Source organism: Nansenia antarctica, assembly GCF_963989245.1.
Source record: "Nansenia antarctica genome assembly, chromosome: 1".
In the NCBI taxonomy this organism is placed as follows: Eukaryota; Metazoa; Chordata; class Actinopteri; order Argentiniformes; family Microstomatidae; genus Nansenia; species Nansenia antarctica.
In genome coordinates, this window is record NC_137674.1 from 45,316,486 (window position 1) to 45,332,349 (window position 15,864).

The following is a 15,864-nucleotide window of genomic DNA, read 5'->3' on the forward strand; positions in this document are numbered from 1 at the left end:
TCAAAGGCGAGTCTGAGCCTCTGGGATGTAGATCTCGATGCTGTCCGCTCGCTCCGACGCTGAGTTCTGCCGGAAGGAGGCGGCCCGTTTGGCGGCCATGAGCCTCCGTCGGGCCTCCTGCCTGTGTCTGTCTGGAAGGTCCAGCGACTTCTCTCTCGTCACGCCCGTCCTCCCCCTCAAGGTCTTCTTTGGTACGGGAGGTGGCAGCTGTACACAGGACAAAGGGAGGGGGGGTGGGGGGGTAAGCGTTAAACGTTAAACGTTCTGTCTTCAAGACTTGATGAAAATGTAACGGTTAGAAAGTGCATTAAATTTAGCGCCAGGTGAAGAACAGGGGAGGTCATGCTTCCCCTTAGGAACTGACACTTAATGCCACCACTCACACACCACTACTGCTATGCAACACTGAGGAGCGGTGCTGATGTCTTTCTAGGTGTGACTGTGCTGCAGAAGGTCCCTGTGTCTCTTACTTGGCTGAGACTCCCCAAACCCTTCTTCTCTGGGCTCTCTACAGGCCTCCAGGCGTTGTTCTTGATCTGCTGCAGCCCGTCAAACTTGGCCGTGACGTCATCGATGGAGAGCTGCAGTAGGTCCCAGAACCCGGCCAGGTCCTGAGAGGTGGGCCGGGGCATGGCACTGGGGTCCTGCAAGCAGTTGTAGAGGGACAGGGGTGGCCAGATCAGAGCCTACATTACAGTTGGTGACTGGGTGGGCTTAAATTCACATGCATACAACCCCCCCCCCCCCCCGCCGCCCCCCCCCCCCCCCCCCCCCCCCCCCCCCACACACACACACACACACACACACACTCTCTCACACACACACACACACACACATACACACATACACACACACACACACACACACACACAAACACACACACACACATACCCACATCAACACACACAGTAAAAAATAGCTTGACGCGTTTAACAGAATCTAAAGTGATATTTGGCTTATTATAGAGGTGTACTGGGTGCATGTGTTGTGAAGAAAGTTGTTATTCCCATTTACAGTTCCTGATCAGTACTCCTACAGTACTTCATATTCACTGGCAAATCACTGCATACATTATCAATGACGTGGTGCACTTCTGCCTTAAACCCACTAGATGTCCTTAACAGGTCTTCAACAGGGGAACAAACCCCTGATTAGCATTTTCTCAGTCACACAAACCCCTGATTAGCAGTCTCTCAGTCTATGATTACATCATCCAGTATCCCACACATCCATAGCAACATTACGGTCCAACCTAAAAACAGAACACAATTGCCCTCCTCTCCTCCCCGGAGCAGGCCTGGACCCAAGACTGAGATGACACTCCTTTGAAATGAACCAACAACAACAATTGACATAACACTATGGTCATTAAACTCTAATACTCCAACCTGGAGCAGGCTACTGTCACTGTGTTCCTAGTGTTTCTAGTTCACACTGTTCAGAACATTGTAGGGTAATTACATGAACCATAATTGCCTGTGGCAATTTGCGATTCACCATCGATGAGGAATTGGAGCGTTCTGTTGGGCGGGCGATTCCGCAGACATCCCTTTCTATTCTCAACATTCCTATTTGAAAAGGAGCGCATGTGTCACATCAGCCCAGTGTGTCTTTCACAAACCGTTGGTTACATCTGCTTTGGAGGTGTACCCCTATAGAGTGGGATGTCAGGCCTAAGAGGAGAAGGGGAGAGGGGAGAGGTTCTGTTGAGAACACACAGTTGTGGAGCAGGTCTTGGTGGCTGACTCACAGGGCCAACCTTGTCTCCATGCTGGAGAGGGTCTGTGACAGTCTGAGATCTCACCCCATCACTTATTTACTCCGCTCTCCTAGAACTCTGGGAGGGAACCTCGTTCATCTTCCGGGTGTGAAACATGACAGGTCGGCGGGTGATTTTATGTCAGGGTTTTTTGGAGTGTTTTTGTCTCTATATGGATGGTGCATTTCATCCTGTGGCCACAGTAGACAAAGAAGTTAGAGACTGCACCTTTAAAGGCATCCCGCTCAAAAACGAGCACAGGTCATCAACTCTACTGTAAAACGGGAGCTTTTGTTACTTAAAAATGGAGTTGTCCTGGGCAGAAAAAATGCTGTAACAACTCTAAACCTCAAGGCCAGCCCTATTTGACATCATAAGGACCATACTGCCCATAAGAGACCATTAGAGGCGGCTAAAAGCCAGAGTTTTAAGCACAGAACAGGCCTGGAGTAAGCCCTGGTGAAACCTGGGAGTGACTGTGGAAAAGCAATTGACCTGGCACGCATGGCGTAAGCTCTGCTGAGGAAAGTTGGCTAGTGTGTGCCTTAATCATGTGGCACCGCCCTGAATAAGGCTACAGTCTGCATCTATGTCTTATGTATATGTCTAAGCTTGTTTAAGTCAGGCTTGGGAAAGTTTATTCAGGAGAAAGAGGGGGGAATTAGACATCTCTGTAAGGCTCTTATTTTGCAGACATTGCTTTTTCAAACACATCCAAATCCATAGTCTGAAAATGTGTATAGAACTATTTGCTGATGTCTTTGTTATGCGAAGAGATTCAGGGGCTTTTAAACACAAATTATGACATAAGCATAACTGCTCTCTCCTTTCATTACAAACTAGAACCATGAGAACTCAACATAGAAGACTAAATATGGTTAAAACTGAATAATCCCTGTGCACTTTTCCCACCATTATTTAATGAGCACTTTCTGCTGCACAGGGCAGAAATAGCAATATTCATATTCAAATCATATGTGAGATTAAGCTCTCTGTCTGGAGTTATGAAATATACAACATTATTGGGTATTCGGCTGAGATAATTAAAGAAGAGGATAAGAAAAGAGGTAGAAAAGCCAGACATACCGGTACTCAAAATTATTTAGCGATTGGATGAGTGATAAAGTGGACTGCGGATAGTTTTAATTTGAACCCCAGACGCCTCTGTATTCTAGTCAGAGCTGTGTCTGCGTCATCAGGGACAGGCATGTACACTCACTTATTGTCTTCAAGATGTTGTAGGTGGACCGACTGGGGAACAGTGGACGTGTGGACACAGGAATGTTGCTGATGTACCATTGTGTCATTACTTGCATAGAACAGAGCAGGACAATAGCTTTTAAAAATAAACTATAGTCAATGTTCTCTTTCACGGATACACATAGGCAGGCACGCACGCATGCACCAACACACACATAGCCTGACTCATCACACACACACACACACACACACACACACACACACACACACACACACACACACACACACACAAAATAAGGACTCATTCACGCACACACACACACACACACACACACACACACACACAGACACAGCCACAGCCACACACACACACACACACACACACACACACACGCACACGCACAGGCGCACACACAGGCGCACGCACACACACACACACACACACACACACACGCACGCACACACACACATACACACACATACATGCACACACACACACGATGATCAATAACTGAACAAAACGGCCCCAGGGTCAATGTCACAGTGTCATGTTACTCACCAGGTTCTGCTGACACAGCCAGTAAAACTGCTGGAATTTCTGAGACATCAGGAGCTGAGCACTGCCCACCGCACTTCTGATCTTCCCTAAGACTGGAGCACACACAGCACACAACAACTCACCACTTCTGAGCTATGACATGAACTCACATAAGGACACAGTCACAGTGAACAAACACATTGGTCCTACACCAATGGAGGGCAGGCTCACTGTAACATGTGTTTGAGAACCAGTCCTCATTCCATTCCATGCATTACAGTGAGCCTGTTCTCTGACTTCTACCTCCACCGGGCCTCTCCCCTGTCCTACACCCATGATGTGCTAAACGGTCACTACTGGAGAAACAGATTGCTTATCAAATGCCATTGAGAGGCTGCTGTACTTTAGAGCCACACCACTTCACCTGAGCACCGAATCCATCACCAACCACCAACTTTGATTCCTACAGAAATCCTACTCAGTTATAACTGTTAGACAGTGTCTTTTTGAGTAGAGCAGAGCACGGTTCTATTCTATTCTATTTCAAACTATCGAAGTCTACGCTGTTCTAAATGACCTCCGTAACTCAGCAGTTCCTCACACACGGCACATCGTCCACTCACTGTCCTCGGAGAGATCGTTCTCCTCCGCCTCGGCCTCCATCTCCTTACACCACCCCTCCATCCTCTTGGTCTCTGTGTGGAGGAGCTGCATGAACCAGCTCCCGTCCCGGCGGCCGGAGGGCGAGGCGCGGGTCAACTCCCCCGGTGACGCTACGGGCTCCCTAGGCGTGGCTGGCTCCAGCTGCCAGGTCTCGCTGGGGGTCTGCTGGGGGCTGGGGGGCTCGGTGGGGGTGCGGTAGTCCTCCCGGTAGCTGAAGAGGCCCTGGGTGCGCACGGTGCGCACCGCCCCGTACTGGGTGGGCGTGCTGGGCTCCGAGTGGCGCTGGAAGCCCCCGCCGAACTGCAGACCCTTGTCCTCCATGGTGGGAAACTCCTCTAGCTCCAGGTCGGCCTGAACGGACGCCGTGACGCTGTTGGAGCGCTTGAACCTGCCTTGTCTGAGTCACACACACACACACACACACACACACACATACACACGCACATACACACGCACGCACGCACAACACGCACGCACCACACACACGCACGCACACACGCACGCACGCACAACACACACGCACGCACGCACGCACGCACGCACCACACACACGCACGCACACACGCACGCACGCACCACACACACGCACGCATACACGCACGGACCACACACACACACGCACGCATGTGCGTACACACACACACACACAGACACACACAAAGAAACAAGAGACAAGAGATACGGTTACATACAAATGGGATTCATGCCATTACACACTCACACACAGGTTATTACCCATAAGACATACAGCAGCAGAATAAACACGCTCCATGCCAGTGTGTTTCATGAGAAAACCTCTCCAGGACATCATGGGGAGGTCGTTACAACACCTATTTGTTTTCCAACCACTTCATACCCACGCATACACTCATGGATACACGATGAGCGAACCAAAAAAAAAAACGTGAGGTGAAAAGAGGGAGAGAAGAAAGAGGGCAAACAATAAGGGAGTGGAAGGGATTTGTAACAAAGACACACAGGCCATTGTTTCAACTGAGGATGTGGCTCTACTGGGAAAGGAATACATCCATGAAAAACAAAACCCAACAGTAATTCTTACCGTTTGTCATCCTCCACTTGGATCCCCACTGAGTGGTATTCCCGCGATCCTTTGCTTTCCGACTCCGAGTCAGTGGCTGCTTCCACCTAATGCAACAAATACCAGACAAAAATATGACAAAGCTCTCATTATTAACATTCCCAAATGTTGGTGTGTGTGTGAGTGTGTGTGTGTGCAAGGTATGATTTATATGCGAGTGTGTGTGTGTGCGCGAGTGTGTGTGTGCGAATGTGTGTGTGCGCGAGTGTATGCGTGTGTGTGCGTACCCGAGTGTGTGCGTGTGTGTGTGTGTGTGTGCGAGTGTGTGTGTGTGTGTGTGTGTGTGTGTGTGTATGCGAGTGGCGGGGATGCCACTGCTCCTCAACTGTACGCGACCTGTCAGAAAATAAACAAGGTATGATTTATGGAGGCTGCGAGCGCAACCAAACAGAACTAGTTCCTAAGTTGCAGCAGCAACAATGTGATTTGTACTGTAGCCAACCAGCAGCAGCAGCGGAGGTGGAGACGGGGGGCTTGGTAATTATAAAAACAAATTACATACACTTAGAGAGCAGCGTTGTGGGACTGGTGTTGTGCAACAGAGATACAGAAATTGGACAGCCACACTCTCTCTCTCTCTCTCCCTCACACGCTATCATTCTGTATTTACTGTGTGTCTTATGTAGTCTCACTCTGTTTCCAAACACTCTCCATCCCTGTGTTCCTCTTTCTTTCTGTCGTTCCATTCCATCCCACCATCTCTCTCTTGCAAAAAAACGAAACAAAACATGCAGTGTTCTGGTCAGACTTAACAACATTGTCACTTCATGTATTCTCAACAGTAGTTGAAACTGAAGCGTTCCGTGGGGTATGTGTGTGTGTGGGGGGGGGGGGGTAGAGGTGTGTGTGTGGTGGAGGTGTGTGTGTGGTAAAGAGGTGTGTGTGTGTGGGGTAGAGGTGTGTATGTGTGGTAGAGGTGTGTGTGTGGGGAAGAGGTGTGTGTGGGGTAGAGGTGTGTGTGTGTGTGGTAGAGGTGTGTGTGGGGTGGAGGTGTGTGTGGTACAGGTGTGTGTGTGGGGTAGAGGTGTGTGTGTGTGGTAAAGAGGTGTGTGTGGGGTAGAGGTGTGTGTGTGGGCTAGAGGTGTGTATGTGTGGTAGAGGTGTGTGTGTGTGTGGTGGAGGTGTGTGTGGGGTAGAGGTGTGTGTGTGTTTGTGGTAGAGGTGTGTTTGGGGTAGAGGTGTGTGTGTGTGGTGGAGGTGTGTGTGTGTGGGGTAGAGGTGTGTGTGTGGGGTAGAGGTGTGTGTGGGGTGGAGGTGTGTGTGGGGTAGAGGTGTGTGTGTGGTGGAGGTGTGTGTGGGGGGTAGAGGTGTGTGTGTGTGGTAAAGAGGTGTGTGTGGGGTAGAGGTGTGTGTGTGGTAAAGAGGTGTGTGTGTGGGGTAGAGGTGTGTGTGTGGTAAAGAGGTGTGTGTGTGTGTGTGTGTGTGTGTGTGTGTGGTAAAGAGGTGTGTGTGGGGTAGAGGTGTGTGTGTGGTAAAGAGGTGTGTGTGGGGTAGAGGTGTGTGTGTGGTAAAGAGGTGTGTGTGTGGTAAAGAGGTGTGTGTGTGGTAAAGAGGTGTGTGTGGGGTAGAGGCCAAGTAACTTATTTTCAGATTGCCAGCCTTGTTCCGCCCACTCCCAGCCTGTCCTCTTCCTGATGAGTCATAAAAAGTAGGAGAACAGCGGCCCTCTCATTTTTACACTTTGCTTTATGATTAGCAGAGTAATTTGAAAATCAATTCACCCACATTTAATCCCGCGCAGCAGAGAGAGATCACACCTTCCCCCAATCCTGAGTTAATGGTCTGACCCGCAGAACGACATCCAGCCGACGCTGGCAGAATCCTGACAAACCGGGGAGGACCTGCCTCGCCTGCCACCGCCACTTCGGGGAGCCTCTAAGCTTTAAAAGCTAGAAACTCAAGTTAATGACTCTTTAGCGTTAAGTGGTTTTGAGACCAAGGGGGAAAGTGTGTGTTCTTGTCTGATAAAATGTCAAATCTGTTCTGTGGCGAGGTGGCTTGTAGAACAGTACAGGAATGACATTTTGGGGGTATTTTGCATTCTGTAGCATAGCTCTCTGAAATGAAACCTTATTCCCGGGGAGAAAGGGAACGGGCGTGGAGTTGGTTGTGGAAGTGACCTCCATTACTTTCTTTTCTTTCTTGTTGAAGGCAAAACCAAAGTCCAATTTGTGAGCAGAGAATGAGATTCTGTTTCATGATGGATGGTGTCCGTATGACAGTGTTTTATCTAAATGTGCTGGAGGAATGATCACCTGGTTTGGCCTATACACACTAGGGCCACATGCACAAGCACAAGCAAGCACACAGGAGCACGTGCATACACACACGCACATGCACATGAACATGCACATGCACATGCACACACAGACAGATGCACACAGACGCAGGCACAGACACAGACACAGACAAACACATGCCGTTGAGACACAGACACAGACACAGACACACACACACACACACACGGATGCACACACATGCACACACACACACACACACACACACACACACACACACACACACACACACACACACAAACACATGCACACACACACAGAATAAGGACACAGCTGTCACAGGTGTGGAAACTAAGGGCATCAGCATTTTCATCTCATTCAAAAAAGCCACTGCACCCTTCTAGTCTCTCTGCCCTTTTTACCTGCCACTCCAGGCCCCCAAGACACGTCCCATCTGATCACCCAAGTCACCAGCAACACCCTGCTCACTGGTCAGGGTTGGGGACTGCTCACGGATCAATGAACGAATCAGAGGGCGAAGGGGACTAACGTCTAGGGTTAAAGGGTTGAAGGACTTAAGTAATTCTATAGAATCTATTTTGTTGTCCTCTGGGCCACAAGGGGTCAAAACAACCACCTACCTAAAGGCTAAAGATGAAGATTGTGGTGCACCTGGTTTTCAAGGGGTTACATGTCAAACTCAGGGGCAATCAATGCGAAGGCAATCTAACAGAAGGTCTATGCAGGTGACTCTGCATGGGTCCTACCAGGCTGGTAGATACCGGTGGTGTTTAAAGCGAAAACTTTATTCCTATAGGGAGGGAGGTGCATTTTCTGTTCCATGCGGCGCCTCCTCCTCGTGTGTTTGGGTAAATGTAGACCTTCACACCACCAGCCATCTGGAATCCAAAGTGCTTTTGTATTTTACACACATCACTGGAGCCAATTTGAAAACCAATATAATTCAGGGGCTCCTGTCTCCCCCTCTCTCTGTCTCATCCCCCCTCTCTCTCTCTCTCTCTCTCTCTCTCTCTCTCTCTCTCTCTCTCTCTCTCTCTCTCTCAAGTCGCACCTTGCCCATCTCCCTCTCTCTTCCTTCTCTCTCTCATTTCCCCTTCCTCGCTGGTAATCTCTCCATTACTCTGGCTCTCACTCTCTACCCTGGCTGATTATGAGTGTGTGCTAAATCAAGGCTCGGTAAGCGTGCTGATTATGGCGGACGGCGGCGGGGCTCCGTATGAGTGGCGTGTGGCGCGCCCGCGACGCTTATGGCGAGACACAACGAGGCTCCGCTGTTTGATCAGTGCAGCCACTTAAAATCATCCTTCATCACTGAGGAGAGACTGGTCGTCTCTGGGTGAGTGAGACTAGCCTGTCAACACCCCAGGCAACACCCCCCAACCCCCACCACTCCCCGAGGGAGAGAGGGATCGGAGAGAGGGAGCGGAGAGAGAGAGGAGGGAGAGAGAGACAGAGATGAAGCGAAGGGAGTGAGTGAGAGAAGGAGAGAAAAGAGGAGAGAGGTATATAAGAAAGAAAAGGAGAGGCAGAATAATCCCGGCGATTACACAGAGGGACAGTGTGACACACAGAGAGAGAGAGAGAGAGAGAGAGAGAGAGAGAGAGAGAGAGAGAGAGAGAGAGAGAGAGAGAGAGAGAGAGAAATTGTTTGCTGCATTGCAAACAAGCACAGCAAACTCATATTTCCCTTTGGTGAAATGCAGCATGGTATGCAGTACTGAATTGTAGGGACTGGGATGCCGTTGAACTGTCTGCTTGTGTTTAGAAGGGAGTCCCTGCCATCATTAAACTGCATCGCTACACACACTCGCGGACACTCACGGACACACACACACACACACACACACACTCGCGGACACACTGGGAGATCAACACTGTTCAAGCCCATTACTCTCAGGGTCAACGAGTAGGAGAGAAATAGACAAGGGGCAAGAGGAGGATAAGGTGGGAGAGAGCAATAGATAGAAAGCGGCAGGGAGTGTGGGGGAGAGAAGGAGAGAGAGGCAGGGAGGGAGGGAAGGTAAAAGAGAGAGAGAGAGAGTGGCAGGGAGCGAGGGAGGGTTCGACCGTTCAGTAAAGCGCGCTCTGGCATGAGTTGAATCTTAATTAATGGATTGCGGTATGATGACTCATTGGTTGCTATTTTTAGGTGCTGAGGAGCAGTGGATGTTTCTGAGTGGGAGGAGTGTGTGTGACTTGTGGGTGTGCTCGAAGTGTATGTACCAGTAAACAATGAGGAGCCCTATGTGTATGTGTTTATGATGTGTGTGCACGACATGTGCCTGATATGTATGTGCCTGTTAGTGTGTGTGTGTATGTGTATGTGTGTGTGTGCCCCTCTCTCACCTGTATCCCTATGGAGGAGCGGGGTGTTTTGAGGTACTCCTCCGCCTTGGACACCAGGACCGCCTTGTCGCAGGTCAGCACTGAGCTGTGGCTGTCCGTAGATGCGTGCCGCTTCCCCGACATCACCGCCGCCTCCATGGCGATGCTCACGGCCTTGGTGCTGTCCAGGCTGTCGGTGGAGTTGTACAGGGCCCGGCTCAGACTCAGGCCCAGGCCGTCCGGCGCCCACATCCCCCCCCGGGGGTGCTTCCCCTCGTGGTACGCGTCCTGGGTGGACTCCGTGCTGCTCTGGGCCGTAATGGAGATGAGAGGTTTAGGGGTGTTGCGGGGCGGGACGGGCGGCGGGGTCTTGTAGCTGGATGTGTAGGTGGCGGCTGAATGATAAGAGAGAGGGCGAGACGTGAGGGGAGAGAGAGAGAGAGAGAGAGAGAGAGGGAGCGAGGGAGAGAAACGTTTGTGGTATGTTTAATGAGCTTGTGATATTCAAATAAGCTTGTGTTCACAAGCTCGCTCTCTGTCTCTCTCTCTTTCTCTCTGTCTTCATCAGTAGAGAGAGGGAGAGAGAGAGAGAGAGAAAGAGAGAGAGAGAGAAAGGGAGAAAACATCAAAGAATGTCCAGGTGCTGGGGGTGATTGTTGAAGTACAGTATGCAAACGAGAGAAGTGCTCTTCAGACGCTGCCGTGGAGGATCAGAGGGAAGAGCCCAACCAGAGGCATTCAATGAGGAGTTCTGACAAGACCCATCAATTCTGACAGCTCATCCACCTCACACTCGTGTTCGTTAGACACGCTACGAGAGACGATATGGAGGATCCTTGTCTCGTTTCGAGTGCAAATGAGGATACGGTCTTAATCCACAGAGATGGACTCGAGCACGACTGTGTAAATGGCTTTCGGGCGAGTTGGAGGTGTCCTGAGGCTGTCTTGAACAACACAGGTTTGAGAGTTTATGCTCACGCTGGAAGAGATATTCAACTGAGAACAAAAAGCATAGTACTCATCAGAGCTGAGAGCGGCCGTGGTCCCTCAGAAGGTCTGTAGAGAGACGGAAGGAGGAACACACTGAATCATTAGGGAGGCAATATTATGTACGGGTTAGCATTTCTCTGTCAAGTGACGAGTTGAGATCTCAGTGCATTTTCTTCTTTTTTTTATATAATATTTTTTATTCCAGTATAGAAGATGTAATGTACATTGAAAAAGGCATGAATATTTTCTGTTTTTTTCCCTCCCCTCCACCCACCCCTCCCTCTCAAACATGTCTGCATACATATACTATACATATAGATTTGCCCATCTAGCCACACACACATATAAACAAGTGACCAATTTTACCAACAATTTAGTGAGTAGATAAAAAAACTAATATATGTATGGTAGTAAAAAACATAAAACATAAATAAAATGTTAAGTATTTATTTATTTTTTTAAATATATTCATACAAACATACATACATATACACGTAAAAAATGTTTTGGGGGGAAATAATATCATAAGGAATTCTGCAAGGTTGTATAAATGATGTAGTAGGAGATTGCTGCTTACATAAGTCATATTCAGGCGTCAGATCATGAGCTACAATATATTCATAGGTAAGTTAGTGTCAGTTTTATTTGGAAACGTCATGGTCTCAGAGGCCAAGGCAGACAACAAACTGCTTGGTTACAAAAGTATCAGTTTGTAGGAAGTGCTGTCAGGTTCTCAAAATATGTAATGAACGGTTGCCAGTGCAAGTATAATTTTTTCGTTGAACCTCTGAATGAATGAATGAATGGTCTTTATTGTCATTAATACAGTACAGGTACCATACAACGAAATTTAGGAGGGGGGGCTCCCCTGGTGCTTGAACTTAAGCGTGAACTTAATCTTTTCTAACTTTAGGAAGTGCATTATGTCTGTAAGCCACATGGCTATCGAAGGAGGAGTTGGAGATTTCCATCCTAGTAAATGTATACGCCTTGCTAGCAGTGTAGTAAATGCTACTATATTAGAATCCTTGGTGGTTAGGAGACTGAAATCTTGTGGAACTCCAAATATGGTTATCTGGGGTGAGGGTTCGAGATTAACAGAAAAAACCTCTGTCAGTATCTTAAAGATAGTAGTCCAGAAGGTTACCAACCTAGGGCATGACCAAAACATATGGGTAAGATTGGCTGGGGATAAAGCACATCGTTCACACTTGTCCTCTACATCAGGATATATTGCTGCGAGTTTAGATTAGCAAAAGTGAAGCCTATGGAAGACTTTGAATTGAATAAGGCCTAATCTGGCACAAGAGGTTGAGGTGTTAATGCGGCCTATCGCTCCATCCCACCACTTGTCAGTGAAGTTTTCATTGAGTTCAGTTTCCCATTTGTTCCTATTTTGGGTTAGAGAGTGTGTGTCGAGACAAGTGAGAGAGTGGTATATATTTGAGATAGGACTTTTTGACCTGGTGTGAACGCCATAAGATTTTCCCAGGGTTGATTGTGTGGCACTTCGGGGTAAGAGGGGTATTGGGTTTTCACAAAGTCTCTGATCTGAAAATAACGAAAGAGATTACTCCGGGGCAAGTTATATTTAGTGCATATCATCTCGAAACTACAAAAAATGTTATTCTCAAAGAGGTTCGAAAAGTTTGTAAGGCCTCTGTCCTTCCAGAGCAAGAAGGCGGAATCCAAAGTGGAGGGAGGGAATAGATGATTATTATTTATAGGACCATTAATGGAGCTGTCTGTAAACTTAAAGTGGAGACGAAACTGGGCCCAAATCTTAAGGGTAGCTAACACCACCGGGTTGCAGGTAAATTTGGAGGGGGATATAGGCAATTTAGAGTAAATCATTGCAGGAGGGGAGGATATATAGCAAGATTCAGCTTCCAGCAAGCACCAGTCTGTCAAAGGAGAGTGAAGCCAGTAATTTATCTTTTGAATATTGGCAGCCCAGTAATAGTAAATGAAATTAGGCAAAGCCAAGCCACCATTGTCACGGCCTCTTTGCAATGTGTGTTTTTAAATCCTGGGTTGTTTGCCTTGCCAAATGAATGTGGAAATTATTTTATCGAGAGATTTAAAGAATGATTTGGGCAGGAATAATGGGATGCACTGGAAGAGGTACGAGAATTTAGGGAGTATCGTCATCTTTATTGACTGTATCCTGCTTACTAGGGACAGAGGCAGACTGCCCCATCTTTGGAGATCTGATTTTACCTGATCAAGTAGGGGGGAGAAATTGGCAGAAAAGAGAGAGGGGAATGAGTTTGTTATCTGTATACCAAGATATTTAAAGCCTTGAGCTGAGATATTAAATGGTAGTTCCGCTTGTGTGATTTGCTTAGCACTATTGTTGATAGGATAGAATTCACTATTTCTACCCGGAAAAACCGCCAAAGCTCTGAAGGATTGAGAGTATATGGGGGACAGCAGAGACAGGGTTAGATATGTATAGAAGTAAATCGTCCGCGTATAGAGAGACCCTGTATTCTGCATCCCCACGTAACACACCTCGGAAGAGCTGTGAGGTCCTGAGGGAGATGGAGAGTGGCTCAATTGCTAGAGCAAATAGAAGTGGAGACATGGGGCACCCTTGCCTTGTTCCTCATGCTAAGGGGAAATAGGCGGACCTAAAGTTGTTGGTGCAAATGCTAGCTTTGGGGGAGGTGTACAGTAATTGAATCCAAGAGAAAAATGTATTGCCAAAACCAAATCTTTTGAGTAGCGCAAATAGATATCCCCATTCCACTCTATCAAAAGCCTTTTCAGCATCAAGAGCAATAGCCGCCTCCGCAGGACTCGAAGATGATGGAGAATGTATTATATTTAAGAGCTTCCTAACATTCGAGAAAGAGTGGCGTTTCTGAATAAAACCGGTTTGTTCTTCTGAAATAATATTAGGTAAGATTTTTTCTAGTCTAGCGGAAAGGGTCTTTGCTAATATTTTACTGTCTACATTTAGGAGGGATATAGGTCTATAGGATCCACAGTCAGTTGGGTCTTTATCTTTTTTAAGAATAAGGGAAATAGTAGCTTGTGTCAGAGTGGGGGGAAGGGAGCCGTTCGCTAGAGATTCATTATACATGTCGAGTAGAAGAGGGGAAAGCTTGGTATTGAAGGTCTTATACAATTCTGCGGGGTAGCCATCAGGGCCAGGGGTTTTGTTATTTTGCATTAGTTTAATTTATTTAGTAAGCTCATCTATGTCAAGAGATTTGTCCATATTCTCTGCGTCAGCCAGATTAACATTAGGGATGTCGAGATTTGATAGAAAGGTTATCATATTAGACGTATCAGCTGGAAATTCTGATTTATATAGGGAGGAATAGAAAGTGACAAACGTTTCATTTATACCAGAGGGAGTAGATTGGAGAGTGCCTGAGCTGTCTTTAACTTGTGGGATAAGCCGAGCAGCTGCTTGTCGTCTTAACTGATGTGCTAGTAGACGGCTAGATTTATCCCCATATTCATAGTATGAGGCCTTTGATCTCAACAAGAGTTTTTCAGCTGTGGACGTAGTCAGTAAGTTGGCTTGTGATTGAAGATCAAGTCGTTTCTTACATAGTTCTGGGTCAGGATTAGAAGCAAGATTTTGGTCTATGTCAGAAATAGCCTTACATATGTTATCAAATTTAAGTTGCTTGTCTTTGTTGTACGAAATTGAGTATGAGATTATTTGGCCTCTGAGAAAAGCTTTCAAGGTTTCCCATAGGAGGGAAGCCGAAGTCCCTTCTGTTTTATTTGAAATAATGAATGAGTCAATTGATTCTGAGATATATTTACAAAAAGTATTATCTGCGAGAAGTAGGGAATTGAATCTCCAAAGAGGTCTTTCTTTCTGACTGATAGAAAATAAATTGATATCAAGGAGCACCGCTGCGTGGTCCGAGATGACTATGGCCGTGTAATCACACGGCCATAGTCGTGACTCAACAGCTGGCAGGAAAAGTTGGTCAAAAATGTTTTGTCTATGCGGGAGAATTTGTTGGTGTGGGGGGTTTTATCTCTCCAAGGATCAACACAGCCATTTGCCTGCATAAATACACTGAACGCTTTAGACATAGCGGACTGTTGTTGAGTCCTAGGGCTTGATCTATCTAATAGAGGGTTAATCACACAGTTCAGATCGCCTCCTAAAATAAGATGGTGAGTGTTCAAGTGTGGAAGGGACGATAGCAGGTTGCTGGCAAAGCTTGCATCATCCCAGTTGGGAGCGTATACATTTACTAAGAGTACCGGTGTTTGGCAAAGGGTAACCGCCACAATAACATACCCTGACCTCCGAGACCACAAGATTAAGACTTTTGTTAATTAAAATAGCTACACCTCTCGACCTACTATTGAGGCTCGAGTGAAAGTATTGGCCTACCCAGTTACTACGTAGTCTAACATGATCTGACAGCCGAAGATGAGTCTCCTGCAAAAAGGCTACATCTGCTTTTAGACGTTTTAAGTGTAGAAAAACCTTAGATCTTTTGACTGGACCGTTCAAGCCTTTCAAATTCCATGATAGGAACCGAACATTCGAGTATTTATCCTTATTGCCTAAATTGGTCATATTGTGAGTGTAGCAGGTAAGTAATTGTAAGCATCCTTACAGTGAGTGTAATGCCTTTGCAAGGCCTACTTCCATTGAGCCTTGGAGAGCGAATGATTCCTTGTTTAACAAAGCAGATGACAAAACAAAATAGATGGGGTAAAATAGGTACAGAAAGAAAAGAAAGAAAATGAATAAAACCTCTGGTGTGAGTAGCACTTTTCTGCAGACAGTCCCTCCCCAGTCCCTAAGTCTTCTTCCCCAAACGAAAAAGACAGCGGGAAAAAACATCCAAAATGTTCCCAGTTAACGCGACTCTTATACATTCTAACCTTAAAGCACTAAGGGTGGCTCCCAGAGTACAAGAAAAACAACAACAAACAACAAAAAACTAAAAGAAACAGTGTCAATATGATGAATGAATATAGCCCATATCCAGTGTCGCTAAAACAGAGCTGCATGTACGTCCTTTTCAATGAGCTACGGTCATTG

General features: G+C 47.1%; 1 protein-coding gene across 1 annotated transcript in view; it reads right to left on the reverse strand.

Moving 5' to 3' along the window:
- Positions 1-15,864, reverse strand: part of dlgap2a (discs, large homolog-associated protein 2a) — a gene marked incomplete at its 3' end in the record, with an annotated part of 170,023 nt that continues 154,159 nt past the window's right edge. The window contains exons 9-14 of the mRNA XM_080549511.1: positions 9,864-10,237; positions 5,221-5,306; positions 4,121-4,557; positions 3,519-3,610; positions 492-644; positions 1-207 (exon numbers count right to left, since the gene is read on the reverse strand). Of these exons, the coding sequence (XP_080405637.1) occupies positions 1-207; positions 492-644; positions 3,519-3,610; positions 4,121-4,557; positions 5,221-5,306; positions 9,864-10,237 (1,349 nt within the window). The remainder of the gene's footprint in view (positions 208-491; positions 645-3,518; positions 3,611-4,120; positions 4,558-5,220; positions 5,307-9,863; positions 10,238-15,864) is intronic.